At 44.4% G+C, this 20,618-nt stretch overlaps 1 protein-coding gene across 5 annotated transcripts in view; it reads right to left on the minus strand.

Annotated features, from left to right (window-relative positions):
- Positions 1–20,618, minus strand: part of SH3GL3 (SH3 domain containing GRB2 like 3, endophilin A3) — a 320,477-nt gene that overhangs the window by 273,294 nt on the left and 26,565 nt on the right. For all 5 annotated transcript variants that reach the window (XR_011424088.1, XM_070230150.1, XM_023649368.2 and 2 more), the window contains exon 3: positions 2,408–2,527. Coding sequence is in view for 4 of the 5 variants with exons in the window: in XM_070230150.1 (XP_070086251.1) it covers positions 2,408–2,527 (120 nt within the window). In the remaining variant the exon portion in view is untranslated. The remainder of the gene's footprint in view (positions 1–2,407; positions 2,528–20,618) is intronic.

Here is a 20,618-nt window from a genome sequence, read left to right on the forward strand (position 1 = left end):
CTCTAATCCTTAAAACATTTCCATGGGGTAGCCACCATCCACATCTCATATCTCCATTTCACAGATGAGGAAACTGAGGCACAGAGAAGTGAAGTAACATGTCCAAAGTCACACAGCAAGTAAAGTGTCAGAATTGAACTTGAACACAAAGCAGGCTGACTCCAGTCTGACTAATTGGGAGAAGCATTTTATCCTGTGCTGCAGGACAAGAGATTGCCAAGCTGGGTGGCCCTTGACTCGTTCTACCCTTCCCCCACGCCTGAGCAGCTCCTTGACATTACAAGGCAGTCTGCACGCTCAGCATCGAGGGGACAGAGAACAAGGCCTTGGCGAGACGGGTCAACCGTCTCCAGCTGACTCCATCCTGGAGGCTCCTTTGGGAGACACTCTGAGTTTGGCACAAAGGCCTGTCGTCTTCGCCTTCAGCAGCACAGGGTGGGCCCTGTTATTGGCTTGATACCGTTTGACCTTATTCCTTTCCCTTAAAGGAAACACACCATCGGGGCAACACACAATGTTTTCACAGGCTGCTCACGGGCTCTCTGGAACACGGCGCCCCGGGACAAAACGTCCACAGGGCGCCACACGCTTTTAAGATCTGCTTTAGGCCTTTTGAGAAGATTAGAGGGGCTTGTCTTCCTCTTTTTCCATCTTTTACATTGTTATCATATTAAATAGAATGTATCTGTAGAACCTGGAGAAGGCATTAACCACTCTTTAAAAAATACATCGCTCTTGATCTCCACACACCCTCTTTTATCCTTCGCTGCCTTCTCAATTAGTTTCTCTGGAGTCCTCATAGGAAAACCTGTTAGATCATTGACTTGTCGGTTAAAAGGAGCCATAAGTCAGAGGCCCTCTAAAGATCCATTGGGGAGAAGGGTAGAAAGTGACCTAACGATGGTTTAGACCCAACTGTCCACCAGGTCCCAATGCCCGTCGAAAGCATGAACTGAGCTCCATCGCACGAAGAGAGAATTGTCTCCCGCCCACCCCTGCGCCCCACAATAATTATGTATGCACTCGCTTTTCAAGTAACTTGAAAAAGGGATTGAATGTTAAAATTTTTGAAAAAAGCATTGGTCTCACACCAACCCTGCCCCTGACTACCTGGGTGGCCCTCTGCCCACAGCTGGGTCCGTGGGTTCACAGCCTGCCCCTCACCCCAACCTTGGCTCCAGAGCTAAATGTACCCAGCGCAGCTCACTCAGCAGCCTGGAGGATCAAAATTAATGGTGCCTCCGCCCAAGCTGGGATACAGGCAACAGACATCTCCACCTGCCCTTTCTGCTCCTTTCTCCATCCCTCATCTGCCTGGTATGTGCCTAGGACTTTGATCCTCCTCCCAGACTAATCTCCAGCATTGTGCCCAGCTCCAGACAGGCCCAGAGCTGGGTCCCACTCCCTGTTGTCACATCGTACCCATGTTGGCAGATTGACTATCCCAGAGCTGTTCCTTCTCAGTAATGTCTTTCACCCCCTACCTAGTAATGCCCAAATCAAGCCAGAACTCGCCGGCCTTAACCACACAGACGAGGACAGCACGGCAGACCTCGGCCACTGGGCCACCTTCCTCCACCCCATCACGTGCCATGAGAAGATATTCTTGCCCTGTCCCTCATCTGCATTCGGTCCTCAGGCGCCAAGGTCTGCCAGACCCACAAAATCCCTCATCTTAAATCCCACCCCAGTTTGTTCCGCTGCCCCATGAATTCAGACCCGTCAGCCAGAAACCTCTGCATTTGTCAAAGTTGACATTCTCTGTTTCAAACGAGTTGTGAGTGATTTCAAAGACAAACATACTGTTTAACGCTGTGAAGGCATCGACGTGAGCTGAGGAATCGCAGTCCTGAGCCCCAGTTCCCACATCGCAGCCAAGCACAGCCTTGTTCTCTATTAGCCTTCGTGAAGCAATTCAAACACATCACACGTGCACACCCATGCAAGTGTGTATACACACACACACACAGAGACACGCACCTACTTTGTTCCTTTCTGGAAAATGGGCTTGGAAAAAAAATAATAATTTTGGTGCTGGTGAAGTAAAAGCTAGGAAGGCAAAGAAAGGAATGCTTGATCAGAAAATAGGACTTTTGGATAATCTCAGAATTGAATGATAAATTTGGTGACAGATAAAATGAACAAACCCGTCATATATTTAGGACGAAAATAAGAAAAAGTGACTGTCAAGTCAATGACCCAACCAGAGCAAGAACCACACGTGGCGTATGAAATTGTGCTCCAGCGGGGCCCCCAGGGGGCTGGGACCCCTCCGGGGTGGAGGGTCTATCGTACTACTTGTACAAACGGGAAAATATGATTATTTTGAGGTTATTTTTGAGTAACTGTTTCCTGCCCATCAGCAAATGGCAAAGCCAAAAGGTAGGCTCTTTGAAGAGGGTGTTACCTGGTCGTCATAGCGATAGGTGAGAAACTGCTCGCCTGTTGTATCTTCCAGAAAACTTCCCTGAGGGGAGAGCGCAAACTCAGGAAGGAAATAGGCTCCAGGAGACTTCTCTGCTGTGATCTGAAAAGCAAGACGGCTTGGTTACAACGAAGGCCCCAGTAAGAACCCCCTGACAGGCAGTCTCTGAAAAGGGTGAGTCCAAGAGAACCCACCCACAACAGGCTGCACCAAGAAAAGGGCCATGCCCTCACGTGAGGGACCGTTCGGCCAGGTCACAGTGGTCACCCCAAAGTGGCACATGCAGTGGTTATTCCAACACCAGGCTCCCCCTCCCACAACCTCCAGCGAGCCAGCCACAGTGGAGTTAACTCGCTTAAGTTTTGTTGCAAATCCATTGTTTCTAGGGTTTTCTTTCCTTCTTTTTCTTTCTTTCTGTTTTTGTCGGTTTGTTTGGTGAAAAAGTGAAAGACAAACTTATTTTTTCCCAACTACAACAGAAATGCATGTTCACTGTAGAAATTTTAGGAGATACAGATAAGCACAAAAGAAAATAAAAATCACCATAATCCTTTCAATTTATAACAACCACTTTTAATCGTTTTGGTGTATTTCCTTTGAGACTTTTTTCTCATAATGTTTTGTATGTTTATATAAAAATCCAAGGTTAAATGAACATGGGTTTTGCAGAAAGACTCCATTTGGTTCAAGGAGAGCTCATACGCTGGCATCTGAATCATTAGACATGAGACTCAGTCGTTGAGGTCAAGGGGTGTTAGGAAGGAGGACACCATCTGTTGGAGAATCTGGCTTGGACACAATGGCCCAATGGACTTGCTATCATCACTGGCCACCACCTCCATCCTCGGGGAGCTCATCAAGGGAATCTGGAGCATTCTGAGCGTTTACCAATCACTGCCTTGGCTGGCTCAAGGAGAGAAGAGAGGGCGGAGATGGAACCCCTAGTACTCAGCCCCACCTGATCAGAAAACACGGATCAATGACCATGCCCCCAACAGGGTACCTCCCTCCCTCTCCTTGGGGAGGAGTACACAAGAAACAGAGCAAGAGACACAGGGGTCACTCTGAGGAAATCGCTCTCTGCAAACAGGAGTGGGAATAACTGGACCCCTCTCATCCCTCTGCTCCCCCAACAGCCACATTCCCAAACTGCAGCGGGAACTTTGGTTAAAGCGAAAACATCCGTTTAAACACTGCACTTTCACAAGAGAGATTGATAGACGACAGCTTCGTCAAGGCACAGAGAACAGATAATTCCACGTTTCGGTTAGCACTAGACTGTTTTTTCTTTCTCGTTTTCGGTGGGAAAGACTGGCCCTGAGCCAACATGTGTTGCCAATCTTGCTCTTTTCTTTTTTTCTTCTTCTTCTCCCCAAATCTCCCCGGTACATAGTTGTATATCTTAGTTGTGGGTCCTTCTAGTTGTGGCATGTAGGACGCCACCTCAGCATGGCCTGACGAGCAGTGCCATGTTCGCGCCCAGGATCCGAACCGACGAAACCCTAGGCCACCAAAGTGGAGCGTGCAAACTTAACCACTTGGCCACGGGGCCAGCCCCCAAGATTTTCCTATTAAATTTCCTTCACATGAATGACCGAATATTCCCAGCCACACAGCCCCACAACTCCTTTGCCTCCTTCAGAACACCTTGCTTGAGGCCAGGTCACTCTTATCTGAAGATGGGAAAATAGGAAAATTGCCTGTAAAAGTTTTGTCTGTTAAGAGTGAAGCCACCCTTGACACGGGCCTGTCACCTCAGGGTTCAGTCCACCGTGTTCCGTGGAAGTTTGCTCTGTCATGCCGCCTTCCTGTGGGAGACACTCTGCTCCAGAAGCCAGTGGGGTCCCCCCGGGGCCTGAGCAGACCTAGGATCTGAAGAGCCTGGTAGGGAATCTGCCAGGACCAGGCAAGGGCGCAGCTATGTCCATCAGACCCAGCTGGCCAGCTCTCCAATGACTGCTGGAGATTGTTTCTAAGTGACCTGGGAGCTGATGCCACAGACCCCACCGAGATAACAAGACTATCACACATTTAACACCATTCCATAGATCTCAACGGAAACACCAGAAAAAGTAAAAAAAAAAATCTTCCCAGTTGTAATGCTCAGCATTCATTACCGTGGGAAAAAAAAAAAAAAAAAACCAGCAGATGCTTATGGCTTCATTATAACTACAGCTGATTACCTTCTGCTTTGTGACCTGTTGTTCCAATCTTTAAATTGTATTTATCAGGCTTTAAAAAAATGAGATGGGAATAAAAACTCCTATGTGAAAATAAGAGGTAAATTGGACAGTAAAGTTTATTTCTGTGTATGTTTCCTAGGAAGTCTGAGTATGTGTAAAAGTTCCACTATTCTCACCAAAGAAAAACACATCTAGGTAAACTGCTGCGGCAAATCTAATATAACTGCAAGAAAATGATGGATTTTATCATAAGAGAATTCATGTAAACTGATTACCAAAATGCCCAGTAAACAGTCAATAAGAGTTAGTTGTTGTTACTTGCCTCTATTGGCTTCAGACTTCATAGAACCACAACTTGAAATGCCTAAAAAGACCTTAGAAGTCATTTAGGTCAAACTCCTTATTTTAGAAACGAGTAAACTAAGGCTGCGAGTGTTAAGACACTTGCCAAGCACCAGAGAGCAGGAGCCAGGGCTGGAACCCGTGAGCGACCGTGTACAAAGACATAGATCCATTTACTGAAGAGTGGAGGCTGGGAGCAGCGTAGGCTCACCACCTTAAAACAGCTCCCTGAAGATACAGGGGCTCCTAGTACGATGCTTATATTTAGTTGGCCATCCATTCAACACATTTATTGAGCACCTACCATACATCTGGACTCACTCTAAGCGCTATGGATCCAAGGAGGAACAAGAAAGACAAGGTCCCTATGTTCATGGAGGTTACGTTCTAGTGGGAAAAGATACATAATAAAATAAGTAAACAAATTCACAAACGAGAAAATTAAAGTTCTAAGCACTATAAAGGAAATAAATAGGGTGATATGAGAATAAAGTTGGGGAGTGTTGTTTAACTTCAGACAAGATGGTCAGCAAAGGCATCCTTGAGAAGGTAAGACTTAAGCTAATGCCTAACAGGTAAGAAGGAGCCAGTCACGTAAAAAGCACAGGATGAGCACTCCCAGCCAAGGACGAGCAGGTCCAAAAGCTCCAAGGTGGAAAGGAGGTCAGTGGGTTTGCAGAACAGAAAGGAGGTCAGTGCGGCTGGATCCCGTGTGGACAAGGAAGAGCCTGGCATGAAACAGGGATAAGAAAGGAAGAGTTGGTAGATTCAAAGCACTGTGGGCCACATGGGTAGCCCTGAGGCAGGAATAGATTTACTGGGGAGAGGCAGAGAATGGACAGTGAAGTCTTGAGACGTCTATGAGACATCCGTGTGGAAAGCTTGAGTTGGCTGTTCCCTAGGCAGGTCTGGAGCTCAGAAGGGCGATCTGAGAAGGCTGAAGATGGATATTTGGAAGTCATCATTTACATTTACATGTAAATACACATATTTACAAACATCGCACCTGACAGGACCCTCCCAAGAGAAAGATAATGGCAGACAAGAGGGCTTTACCTGGAACGCTCAATAACGCTAACACTTGAAATGAGTAAGAGAAGGAGGAAGCCAAAAAGACTAAAAATGACCATCAATTAGAGTAGAATAAAGAAGAAAAGATATATATTGGGTCATGGAAGGATTCAGCATCAGAGAGGTCCACTGTCTTGAATGCTGCTACAAGACTAAGATGAGGCCCGAGAAGCGTCCATTAGATCTGGCAACAGGAAAGTCATTGCTGACCTTGACAAGAGCAGCTCAGTCAAGCAGCAGGGACAACACTAATGGTTTGAGGAGTGAATGGGAGAAGAGGAAGTAGAGACTGTGAAGGGAGATTCCGAATGGGCAACAGGTGGATAGGAATGTGGAACTGCAGGTAGAATTGTAAAAGAGAGGAGATGCTGGAGCATGCTCCGTTACGGGAATCATCCAGAGTAAGGGAGACGATGGAGGAGACAGAAGACAGAACCACAGGAGTAAAGCCTTGAGAAGGAAGAGGAATGGGATCCAAACTGCAGGCGGAGGGTCTGGCTTGTGTCAAGAAGATGGCCCATGGTCCACATGAGTCTGCTGAAGTCTCCTTTGGTAACACCACCTCCCTTCTCTCTAATCAGAGTACTTGTCCGTCGCGTTTTTATACAATTAAAAACAACTACAAACATTTCCCAAGCTCCAATGAGCCTTTTTTCTCTGCTTAAATTCAGACTGGGTAAAATGAGGAATGTTTGCCCTATATTTTACTCCTATCCCAGACTTCTGACTCTCCTCCAAGGCCCATTTTGGTGCAGCCTTTTGGAGAAAGTTCCATAAGGCTGCGGACAGTGTCTCCATCATGTCTGCATTCCCCAGAGTAGGCGCCTGCCCCAGGGCCTGGCGTGTGGGTGGTGGGACCGAGACCGGTGGACAGCACCACCTGAGCCACTTGGAGCAGGGCCCGCCTCCTCGGCCACCCCGACTCTCCGGTGGGAGCTCAGCATCACAAGTCCCCTGGGCTCGACCAGATTCTCTCCATGTCCATGTCACTTTCCTTGTCACTGATACACGATGAAGATTTGACATTCATCTCTCTTTATTAAAATCCTTACTCCCGAGTAAATTTTTAATCCTTCGGGAGTTGATTTTTCTAAAGCCCTAGTGCAATCCAAGTCCATAGTAGCGAGGGCGTACCAAGGTCACCACCCACCACCACGGTTGTCAGAAGTTGAAGAGCTCTACTGTGGCATCCCCTGCTTATGAAAGCCCAGCACTGGGAGGGACCTTCCCGGTCATCTAATCCAGCCTATCTACCTCAGCAATCCTGCCAGATGGCCTGTAGCCCCTCTTTGAATACCTTAAGTGATGGGGACCCCACTCCTTCCCGAGGCAAAGAGGGGTCTGCCAGATTCTAACAAGTTGATAGATACCAAACTAGTCTGAGGTGGTCCATTGCTCCCCACTTGAGGTATGAGGTACCCTGGCCAACAGCACCTTCCCTTGTCATCCTCTCCACATCCTCCTCCAGCCTCCCTCCCTCCACAGACACAGACTCAGTTGAATTCCAGAGTCTGAACAGGGTAAACCTCTGAGTCACAGAACTGTAGAGGTGGAAGGAACTGCAGAGGCAGCATAATCCCAAACCCTCCCCCAGAGCAGAACTTTCTATGGCAGTATCTCCATTAGCCAGACACAACAGATTCAGCAGAGGCCCTTTGAAGGGAGGGCAGGGAAAGGAAGATTCAAGTTTATTGAGCACGTACTGTGAACTAGGATTTGTGGAAACTGTCTCATTTTTGTCCTCACAACTACCCTGGGAGGGGGGGGTGTCATCAGCCTCATCTCACCCACGAAGAAACCAAGATACAGGAGGCCAGGTAATATTACCAGGGACACACTAACCCCCTCCTGCTGTGTGCAGGCTCACCTCTGTGCCATTTCCCTACCTCCCTCAGGGGAAAAATCTAAGAAAAACTGGGTCTTCCTTTGGGAGAAATGGCTGGTTCACTCTTGGCTTCAGAAAGCATCATGCAATAACATGGATTTGACATGCTCACCCAGCTGAGAGTTGACTTCCTAAATGTCAGGGGGACTCTGCAGCACACAGCTCCTCATGGGAGGGGCGACCAAAATGGTCAGGGGCCTGAAGTAGCAAGAGCCGAAGGGAAGGCAGGAGGAGGAAGTTTGGACCGGGAAGGATGTGATCTTCCCAGGGCACAGATCCAGGTCTAGGAGAGAGGCTGCCAAAATGCTTCATCCCACCAGCCACTGTCCACAGCTGCCGAGTCACCAGGGATGCAGTCAGGAGGAATCCAGACGTCCCCTCCGAGGGCTAGGAATCTGGGACTCGGGGATGCAGCTGCGTCTTCATCTCCCTCTCCAGCTGAAGGCTTTGATGTTGGCTGTTCCCCATCATCCATGCACTCTTTAGATTTGGCCCATCATTCCAAGCCTGTCAAGACTCTTTTTGGATCCTGACTACACCACCCACTATATGCATTGTCCTCTCCATGCTTCAGGTCAGCCCAAATTTGAGCACCATGTTCTTTAGCTGCATCCTTGTCGTTGCCACAAACTCTGAGTGGGAACCTTGGCAGAAGGAAGTAAACACGGGATTCAAGGACAAGATTTCAGTGTCCCAGGCCTTGGTCTATGTCCTGCAATGGATGGAGAATGCCCATCAAGACTGGGCAGAAGGCTTGGCAGATATAATGGAAGGAGAGAGAAGTAGGGGAGAAGGATTCCTGTCATAGAGAACAGGACCCAATGTGCCTCCAAAGTTGAGCTGTCAGCAGTTAAACAGATGCGATATGATTCCCATTGAAACTCAACAAGCCAGTCTAAGCCCTTCTCCTGGCTCAGTCTGAGCGCTGCAGGTGGGACATTCGTCTCTCTTCAGAGCACGAACACAAGCCAAACACCAAACCACTAACCTCTGCAGACTTGCGCTCAGTGAAGGCCACTAAGTCTCCTTCCCACAGGCTGCTGGTAAGCTGCGTCTCTGCGCTCTGGACTGGGAGCCAGACCACACTGTTCTCCGCCACCCATGCTCTCTTTAGATTTGGCCCATCTTTCCAAGCCTGTCAAGACTCTTTTTTGGATCCTGACTACACCACCCGCTATATGCATTGTCCTCTCCATGCTTCGGGTCAGCCCAAATTTGAACACCATGTTCTCTATCTGCTTCCCTGTCGCTGCCACAGACCTTGAGTGGGAATAGAGCTGGGATCTGGGCCCTTCACCCAGCCAAGAAAAGCTGTCTCCAGGCCCACGGTGAATGCACCCAATTACACGCTCCTCATTTCAGGGGTCTCCATCATGGCCACCAGGGGTTAGAAATACATTGTCGGACGCCTCAGACCCACAGTGACACAAACAACACATGGAAGTAAGATGCTAGATGGAAGGACTGAGGTTCCAACAGATCTTAAGAGGTTGGGACAAAAGCTAATGCTAAGAAGGCAAGTACTGAGCAACTCTGGACGGACTCTGCCCCATGACCTCAGGGCTCAGCAGAGGACATTCACGGGCACCTTCAGGAATATTGATGCACAAGAATCCAGCCGCTGTTAATGGCAACCAAGATCTGTTGGGGAGAGTTCCACATCTGGATGGAAGGCTGGGGCCACTCCTACAGGTGGAAGTCCTTTTAAATGAGAATAATCGATGAGTCTGGAAGTGTGTCTTGCAGGAGGAGCAGACAGATTCCCCAGGCTTTGGGAACAGTCTTCAGGAAATACATTTTCTGGAGGGTCTCTGGGGCTGTTCCTCCTGGCCTAGATGGCCTTTATAACTTTACTGTTTGCACCTTCAAAAGCTCACGAGGGAAAATCAAGTTAACCAATATTATTTAAATTCACAATTTTCTTCCAAAAAGCACAACGTGCATTTTGTTTCCTGAACTCCAAACGAAGGTTAAAAAAGAAACCTTCCAGATCATTTTGGTTTTTCAAGTAGGATGTCGTCATTCCAAGACTTTTCAAAGTTTTATGGATCGCAAAACTTCCCGATTAAATATAAAATACATTTACTCTGGCAGGGTTAGAAGGGTGGCCTGAAAGAAAACGAGTTTTCACATTTTTTCTGAGTTTTTAAAAATTAATTCTAGGGATTAAAGGTTCGTCTTCTCTATTTACCGTCAACTAATTAATATGTTCTCTTGATGTTGCTGGGTTGAAAGATTTAACATTTGAATAAATGAGTACACCTCAGCCAAAATACCATGTCGTTTCAAACTTCAGCTTCACTCCGAGTCACATTTTCAAAAGAAATACGAGCAGCTGCCCCTTCTGGAACCCTCTAGAGCTGTGAGGTGCAGTGTGCCTTATGGGGGCATGTATCAGAATGAGCTGTCACAAGAGGGAAGGTGTCTCCTTGAATTTAAATATATCACATTCAGACTCTCTTTAGCGAACTGGAATTTAGAGCTAATAAACGTCATTCATGGTACTACTCCAGCCTCTGCCACTAAACACATATTCTCTCTCGAATTTTCTCTTTCTCCTTCCCCTTCCCCCCTCCTCTCACACATGCGCACACACATACAGGCACACCGCACACATCTTTAATCAGCACTGGCAAGCAGGGTCGAGAGCAATCGGAGAAAAGATCTTGCTGGAACAGAATTCACCTTTCTGTTGCCCGAAAGGAGAAAACTAAAGATGGAGTCATAATACTTCTCTTCATCTTGGAACCTTGGCGCTCAGCAGTGGGCTTTGTGCACAGGAGACATTCAACGATTGATTTTCTTTCCTAGAAAAACCAACACAGGTTGCCCCCTGCGTCCCCACAGCGCCCTGCATGACTGATGTCTGGATACACTCTCCGCCACAAAAAGACCAAAACGCTCTGGCTGAATCACGTGCTGGCATTTCACAAGGGTTTCTTTAAAAACCCAACGATTACTCTGAATGGGGAGAGGAAAGAGGCTTCCCCTGCCAATATACACAATACAGATCCACTTTCTCTGGAGCCCACCCCTCAAAAATTTCATTTAAGAGTCCATTTTTCAAGACCTTGAAGTAAGCTGACCCGTTGGAAACAGCCTCAATTAGCAAAACGTCCCATGGAAATAACTGTACCTTAAAATACCTCGGAGGGAAAAAACTGAAAATTGTAATCCAAGAACAGAGCCCTATTGGTGATGGAAAAAAAACTAGATGGATGGTCATCTCCAATCTTAATAAACTGCAAACTCCCTGCCCTACTCTCTCCTCCTCCCACCCACTCCCCTCCTCCTGGTCTAGTCTCAGTGGGGAGGGGAGCGCTGTTCCCACCAAAGCAGCCAGCAGAGAAGGAAGGACGGTCTATTTGAAGAACATGAGCAACTGCCGCTGGGGAGAGCAGGGGTTCAGATGGAGAACTACCCGGAAAAGTGCCGTGGAGAAGGGAGGTGTCTGCTGGGGGGTCACTTTAGTTCTCCTCCGGCATCACTCCACTCCCAGACAGGAATTCAGCGTTCGAGAACACTCTCTCAGGACCAATCTGAGCACTGGAATCTGCACTTTGATCCTAAAGTGAAATACGCCTTTTCCCACGGCCTCCTCACCACTGACACTCATGATTTTCTCTCTCTCTGGCAGAGAAAAGGCATCTTCGCCTTTTCAATAAAGTATGAATAAGCATTTTATTTTGCCAAAGTTGGGGGGGGGGGGGTGGATCTCAAAAGTATGGCATGTCCAAAGACTTCTTGGGGTTCATAGAGTTTATTCAGACACTCAGTCAACATATGTTTCTTAAGGACCTACTATGAGCCAAGGCTGTTTTTGATATGGAGAAATCAGCAGTCAACAAAATAGACAGGACTCCCTTTTCCCAAGGAGCTTATGATCTAATTAGGGGAAGCAGAAAATGAACACAACAGATTAGCAGCACACTGCGTCATACAGAAAAAGGGGAAGGGATAGGCCAAGGAGGGTCAGGGCTCCTCGGCGAATCACTGTTCTTATTCTGATTTTCCAAACTGACTCGTTGCAGCCTGCTGCTTTCCTTGGAGCTTTCGAAATGTCTACACTCTCTAGGAACCTGGCTGCGATCTGCAGGCTCCAGAGTCGTCTGCTTCTACCTACAGCAGCGGTGTGACCCGTTGCTCCTTGGCCCCTACCGCCTGCCTCCACAGCCCTCGACTCCAGCCAGGCTGGGCCGAGTGCTCCACCCTGCTTGTTCCAAAGTCTCTGCCTCCCAGGGAGCCACAGGCCAACCCAGCCCAGGCCTTCATGGGACCAGCACGGAGTCAGCTAGCAAAGAACACCATTACCTGACAACCGATTAATTACGCGGGCATGGTGTCTTTGTTGCCAACCTCGGACACCGGGAGGGAAATTTGCATATCTGCCTCATGCATGAATTTATATTAACTCAGTAGCGGGAAAAAAAGCATTACCAGCTCTTCCCCATTTGGCAATGAGACACTACCCAACCTGACACAGTCCAGAACCATGTCGGGGCTATATTCATGTTTATTCAAGGTCTTCTCACCCCCACAGCTTCATTTCTTTCAGGAAACAGCTCGTCTGTGTGGCTGAAATCATGCAGGCTTTCAAAATGCAGCCCTCCTTCCAAGAGAAGAAAAAGACAGAAATGTGCTGTTTGCACACACTCCGAAAAACATTTATATTCATCATAAGCTGGTTTGTTTTTCTAAGCTTAGCGGGGCAGGAAGTCTTCAGTGCGAACACGTCAGCGGAGCTGCCAAATTTGCTGTTTGGATGCTCATGGCTCTCGGAATTTTTAAACAAGCAAGATGGATAGGAAGAGAGTGATTTAGAGGCCGGGTGTCTTTGCTCCATGTGTATAAAATGGCATCAGTCTAATTTCCCAAAAACTTCAAAAAAACAATTGGGGTTAGCATAAAATATTAAGGACTTCTTGAAAACTAAAGATGATGCTTTTATAAAATTAAGATGCTAACATCAACCTCTGGCAACTCAACAGTAACAAAGTCATATTGGAACCAGAAATCGGCAGGAGAAACTATTACAAACACATTACCTTTTGTTTAAAAAAAAAAAGGAAAGCAAACTATAATCTTTGATCCAAGCAGGGTGTTGGGCATGATACAGGTTTATGGATTTAAGTGGGTATAGTTTTAAGGAAAATTTTTAAGTTCTTAATAATATACAGAATAATCTTCTTTTGAATGCTTGAAACATCATGATACCATTCCATGTTTGTTTGACATGAAAATGTCACTTAGTTTTAAGTCCTGAATAAACACAGGCTTAGTTTTACTAATGGTACCGGATCCGTGGAAAATCACATGCATAAACTAGACAAACGTGGAGACAGTGGACACCTGTTATAACGGGTGATGGATGCTCAAGTTTAGAAAGGGAGCCAGATTTGCAGTTGGGAGCCTGGGGGTCCAGCCCACCTCCGCAAGAAACTATGTGGCTCTCAGCGCGTCCCTTCATGTCTCCAGGTCCTACTCAGCACATTGTAAAACAGGGAGACTGAGCTGAACAAGCTTTGAAAATCCCCATGGCGGGAGGAAAACCAGGCAAGAGGACGAAGGGGCAGTAATCTTGTTTCTTTACTGTATTTTTCATATACCAAAGTAACAATGTTGGGATGAATTTAGACAAAGTCCCTTGAGCAGAAAAATACCCAGCAGTCAAAAAGTGCTACTTTGGTGTCCTTGTAACGAGAGAGTTTGCATTTCTTAAACCAAAAGCAGACCCAAGAGAGAATAGTATAGAGACCCCCTCACTGACTCCAAGGGCCCTTGGATACAGCCACCCAAAGCTCAACGTTAAAAGAAAAACACAGATTGAGTTCGTAAGAAGAGAGTCAACGTTGAGGACCATTAACCTATTTCTTCCTCTACTGCCACCACAGAGGGAAGGCGGGGGGGGGGGGGGGGGGGGGGGCGGCTTATGAGGGAGGGAGCTCATGTGTTTCGACATGGTGTGTTTGTGCTCTCAAAGGCTCAGTTTCCCCACTCATAAAATGGAGCTAAAAACCTTATTCCCCCCCAAATCGCTGTGACTATTTAATAAAATAATAATATTAATGCTGTGACATATAAGGGCACACATGGTGGTGCTCTGTAAACGTAAGAAGCTGTACCAACGCGTGATACTATGACTGTTGTTATCACAAAGTTCCACAAACCAGTTTTTAATTTAATTTAAGCATTAATACAAGCACGTATTGAGTACCTCCTATATGCAGGCATGCACTTGCCATCAGAGACTGAACAAGACACAGCCCACGCTCTCAGCGGGCTCACTGTGGACTGGGGTGGACTGAGAGGCACACAAGTTCATAGGCAATTTGAAGCCATGTGACAAGGGCTCTCCGAGAGAGCGAAGAACAGGATGCTAAGGGAGCGTATGAGAGGGACACGCACAAGGCAGGGGAGGGTGGAGTACGGGTCATAGAATGCAACATAGAGACAATGGCTGCCAAGCTGAGATGTAAAGAACAAGTAGGAGTTAGGAAAATGGAGAGAAGGACGGAGAAACAGAGCCTTCTAGAACATGGCAAAATGAACAGCGTGGACAAAGACTAGGAGACTGGAGAGAACAGGGCAAGCTGGATGAATGGTGCCCAGCTCTGTATAGCTGGAGCACGGAATATGAGAGAAGTCCAGAGAGTCTGTCAGGCAATCAAGAAGTCAGTGTTTATCTTTAGGAAGCACTGGAGGGAGATTAAGCAGAGAAGTGTAGGTATTATTATGGAGAACGCACGGGAAGGGGAGTGAGGCAGAGGGCAGGGAGACTGGTGAGGCCACTATAGTATTCCAGTAGAGATATGATGCTGGCAAGGACAGAGAGAGGAAAATGAACCATAACCAAACAACATACCTCAGAACTTAAGCAAAAAAAATTACACCAATATCTTTAAAATATTGAGAGAAATGGAAAAGTTTAAGAAAAATTCTAAATAATCAAAACTGACTCTAAAAAAAGAAAAAAAAAGGAAAATCTCAATGGTTCTTTAACCACTAAAGAAATAGAATCAGTATTTAACATTCTTCCCATGAAGAAAACAACAGATCCGGAAGGTTTTAGAGGTAAGCTCTACAAAACAAAGCGTAAATAATTCCAATCTTAAAAAAACTCAAAGAATAGAAAAGAAGGAACACCCAATAATTCATTTTATGAGATTATAACCTTGATAACAAAACCAGAAAAAAAACAGTAGAAGACAGAAATTACATATCAATCTCACTCTTAAATGAATGCAAAATTCCTAAATAAAATATAAGCAAAATAAATCTAATAGTATATAAAAAGAAACCATCAACAGTAGAACGGATCAATAAATTGTGGTATATTTATACCCTGCAACACAGTAGAACAGTGAAAATCAATGATCTCAGCTTCATATATCAACAGAGATGAAATTTTAAGCCATAACACTGAGCAGAATAGACACAGTATGATTTCATTCACATAAAATTCAGAATAGGAGAACATCACATAATATATCATTTTGGGATGCATACTCAAGTGGTTAAAGGAAGCAGAGACCCAAAATTCACTTTTTGTTGTGGTGATTTCTGAGCATAGAGGAGAATGCAATAAGGAAGGGACACACAAGAGGTTTCAAAGATATTAATAATGTTCCACTTCAGAAGCTCCATGGTGGGTACACAAGTGTTCATTACATCATGATTCCTGGGCCACCTCATGGATGCTTGTACAAGTTGAGCACTACATTCTGCATATGGCCATCTCCCTTTAAATACCATGTTATATAAATTATTTTGTGTGTATATATACACATATATATACAAAATAATTATAATAATGAAATATTCAATATGTAATAATAAAATGTTTTAAGTCTGACCTATAAGTATATGCATGTTTATATTTAACACTAGATAAACATACCTTTTTACATCGATGGGAAAGTGGTGGATTATTCAATAAATTCTTCAGGACAACGAGTAAATTAGGAGGAAAAAGAGCAAACTCAGATCTCTCCACAGTCAATGCATCAAAGTCAATTCTATATAGATAAAAAGACGTAAACCCTTAAAATACCTATGTCTGTGTATACACAGTCCCATGCAGCACAATGATGTTTCAGTCAATGATGGACCACATATATGACTATGATCCCATAAGATTAGTACTGTGTAGCCTAGGTGTGCCTAGACTATGCCATCTAGGTTTGTGTAAGGACACTCTATGATGTTCACACAACGATGAAATTGCCTCACAATGCATTTCTCAGACCGTATTCCCATCATGAAGCAATGCGTGACTGTACATGCATATGTGTGTTTGTGTGTGTGTGTGTGTGTATATAATTCCACCATACATATAATTCCATAATATATATAATTCTTGTTCTAGAATCAAGAATTGTGAAAGAAAAGTCTGATATTAATCTTTTCCCATTGTAAGTTACATTTTCTTTCATCTGGAATTTTTGAATATGTTTATAATAGCTAATTTAAAGTATTTGTGTAGGAAGTTTAACATCAGCTTCCTAAAAGACAGTTTGTATTGACTGCTCTCTTTTCATGTGTGTGGGACGCACTTTCCTGTTTCTTTGTGTGTCTCAAATTTTTATCGAAAACTGGACATTTTAAACAATATAATGTGGCAACTCTAGAAATCTTTTAATCCTCACCCTTAGAAGTCAGAGATTTTACCAGAATGTGTATCTGTTTCAGTTTGTGTTTCTTTTTCATCAGTCCTGATCACAACCCAATGAGCCCCGTCAGACCCAAGTCTTTGTTCATTCAAGGACACTTTCTACAAATGGTTGTTTCACTGTCGCCTCTTCTCCATCCACTCCTCTTTCTCCCTCTGCTGTTTCCATTGTCTGAACACTAGGTCTCCTACGTCTGTTCTCCAAGTCTCTCAACTTTTCCCTCACGATTTTATTTAAAGTTTTAAAACCACTTTGTGGTTTTCCGCTGTGTTGGATGGTGTTTCCTCCACTTGGAATTCCTTCAACTCATCCACTGAATTTTTCCTTTGGAAATCCCATTTATTTTTAGTTGAAGAAAGCCTTTTGGGGCTGTAGTGGAATCTCCTTACACACTCTTTAGTTTGTACTTGTTCCCGTTTTCCTCTGTCTCCTCCAGCACTTCTATGTCAAAATGGCTGCTTGTCATTCCTCTTTCTGGCTGCTTTTATACGCTTTTGCATACACACTGGCACTCAAGTCAGCTGGAGCAAAATGGTTACCAGCCCAACATGGTGGGTGGACAGCAGGCACAATGAAAGTGCTAGAAGGCCCTCAGAGAACCGCTGGCTAGTGGGCAGTCTCTTATGAAGGCACCAGGAGAAAACGCCCTGCCTCCAAACCCAATTCTCTTTCCAGAGGGAGAAAAGCTCTGAGCCACTTTTCACGGTTGTAGAGCCTTTCTATCTTCTCTCCAGACCAGCCTGCCGCCAGCCCCGGACCCAACCCTCTGCCAGAGGGGCAGTTGGCTTTAGACGGCCTTAGAGAGGAGGGGAGGAGGCACCAATTCGATCTGATATCACCTGAGGATTACAGGACCCTAAATTATTCTGACAGAGCAACTATACAGAATGAAATATATTTACATGCATATCAGATCTTGACAGTGGGGGAAATCTTTAGAAGTATAACATCAAAGGCAGAAACCACATAAATATTTATAGAGTTAATATCAAAAATGAAACTTTAAATAAAATTTAAAAGTGAATAATCAAACATGAAAATACTTGAAACGTATGTAACAGACAAAAGCATATTAACTTCAACATATAAAAATAGCTCTTAAAATCAATAAGAAGATGAAGGAACAGATTAATAGGAAAATGGGCAAAAGACATAAAGAAAACTCATAAAAGGAAAAATGAAAATAGCCAATAAACTTATGAATATCACTAGCCATAAAAAAAATCGAAAACACTTATCAGATTGGCAAAGAGTTAAAAAAATAGACTGCTGGCAAGGGTCAGGTCTGAAACACATTTTAGCAAATTGGACTGTCAAATTTTAAATTCAAATAAAGAACAAATTGCAACCTTTTTTACCCAAAAACCTGTTGCATCCCAAATAAAATCTCAGAACAAATCTACTCTCAAAAGCTAAAATGGCTAAAAGTACCATACAAATAGAACACCGGGGACATAAAGCACTACTGGGCTTCATTTTCCTCACACATTCATTTATTCATTCATTCATTCATTCAGTATTTCTGAGCACCATCTCTAAGCCACGCCATGTGAAAGGCAGTCAGGATACTGTAGTAAAAGAGACAGAGCACAGTCCTGCCCTCAAGGAGCTTATATTCTGAAGAAATTACCAAGAGAGCATTTCAGACAAATTTTGCTAATTTTAAAATATGCAAATTATGATGGTTACTTAACCTCCCAATTTAAAAACTAATATTGAGGGCTGTGTTGAAACAATACTCAAAGTTATGTGTATGTAAAGATTTACTTCCCTGAACACATTTAAATCCTAAGTAGCTTATCAGTCTAGTAAGGGGAAGAGGAACAGAGCTTCACCTGCTGGAGGCTATGTGAAGACTTAACTCCACGTTAGTCATCTCCCTGCAAGGAGAGAAGAGAGCAAACGAGCTAGTTGGGACCTAAGTGAGGGGGGAAACCTGGGGCAAGGTACGCTGACCCCACCTCTTGCCAAGAAGTCCTATAGAGCCGCCCTGTCCAATACAGTGGCCGCCAGGCAATGTGGCTACTGAGCATTAGAAAGGGGACCACTTTGAGCTGAGATGGGCTGTAGGTATAAAATAAACGCCTGATTTCACAGTAAGAAGAAAAGTACGGTAATGTATGTCGTTAAGAATTTTTATATTGATTATATATTGAAATGACAATATTTGGTTATTTTGGGTAAAATAAAATATATCACTAAAATTAATTTCTTCTTGTTTCTTTTAACTTATTTTAATGCAGCAACTGGAAAATTAAAAGTTACATATGTGGCTCACACTACATTTCTATTGAGAAATGACACTATATAGGATTCTGGAGTAATTCTTATTTCCCTGAAAGTTCTCGGGAGAAGGAAACCCACTGATCTAAGACAGGTGAGTGTTTCCAATATTCCTCACTCACCAAGATCCAGTCTTGGGTTCAAGACTAAGCAGATGACACCTAGAGGGTCTTCAGAAAGAAATAATCAAGACCTGGTGGCATTGCAAATTTCATGCCTAAGAAGGAGTCTCCACCCCATCCACCTCAATCATTGGCTCTGATGAGATGGCCATCAATCTCAACCAGTGGGAAAGACCTAACTGCAAGAACACACCTAAAACAAATCCCACATCCCAATGCCACAATGAAGTTGAACAACTAAACTCAACTTGATTCTTAAACAAGAAACCATCAAACAGCACAAACATTCTAACCATGATGTTGTGTGCAACTTAAGACAGGAAACGTCCTCCATGTCTTCCATTTTTAGCAGCTGCAATTCAAATATAATTCAAACAGTGTGACTAAATCTATTTCTTATACTTGGTTGATGTCCAACTGTTACTAGAAATCTGTTTGCCCCCACCCCCAAGGCAAGTCAATGCCAATAGTAAAGAATTGACCAACGTCATTGGTTGTGTTTAGGAATAATTGAAATGCGAGTGAATCACAAACCTTTTCTGAGGGAACTAGTGTATATCTTTGTTGAAAAACAGCTCTGTTCTGATGAACAGTGTCTTTAAGTGTTCAGAAGGAAAAACGGTGTAGCAGCTCAAAGGCTTGCCTGCATCTACTCAGGGAACTGTGACAGGTTGTAAAAGAGAAGCATCTGCTACTTGGCTCAGGGCAGAAACTCAGGCTGTGGAGGAGAGGCCAGACCAGGAGGAAAGAAGGGGGAGGACCAGCAAGCTGCCAGAAAGGGGCTGCAAAGAGCCCATCATGGGGTTTCTACTCATCCATGGAGAAGTCACAGGGAAAGATGATTTTATATTCCTGGGGCCTTGCTCTCACTTTGCGGTGCTCAGTGAAAACACAAGAGAAGGAGGAAACAGCCAGATTATTCAATGCCTATCATGTACCAGGCATGTACTAGAAGCTAGGCATAGTTTATCTAAATTAATCTCACATCATCCTTGTGAGACATCCCCCTTTTTCAAATAAAGGGAAAACACTGAGGTTCTTGAGGGGAAGAGAGCTGTGTAATATCATGGCTAGTAAGTCGCAGAGCCTGTTGGAAAACTCATTCATTTCCTCTTCACAGAGCTGTACAAGATATAAAATATATGAGGCTAAACATTGAGAGAACAATATCAGAGGATATCTGTGTGGCATCAAGGTAAGAAGGGATTTCTCTAAAAAGACACACAAAAAGGCAAACTCTAAATGATAAGATAAATAAACATCTGTCTATGCATTTATCTAATAAACATTTCTGAACATCTGTCATCCACCATACACTGCCCTAGGCACTTGGAATACAAAAGAGACCAAAATCCTTGCTCTCAGGAACTTACATGCCAGGAGAAAACCACATTAAAATTCAAATAAACATTTTTGTTCACCATAAAAGGTAAAAATATAGGCTACAGACTTAGAAAAGATATGTAACCAACAAAAGATTAGAGTCTAGAATATATAAAATAATGTCTACAAATAAATGAGAAGACAAAAAAAGAAAAACTTAACAGCAAAAAGTATGATAAGCAATGCACAGAAGTGGAGACCCAAATGCCAGTAAACACGAAAAGATGGGTTTTTCCCTAGTAATCAGGAAAACAC

This window comes from Equus caballus, chromosome 1, assembly GCF_041296265.1.
Source record: "Equus caballus isolate H_3958 breed thoroughbred chromosome 1, TB-T2T, whole genome shotgun sequence".
NCBI classification, from domain to species: domain Eukaryota; kingdom Metazoa; phylum Chordata; class Mammalia; order Perissodactyla; family Equidae; genus Equus; species Equus caballus.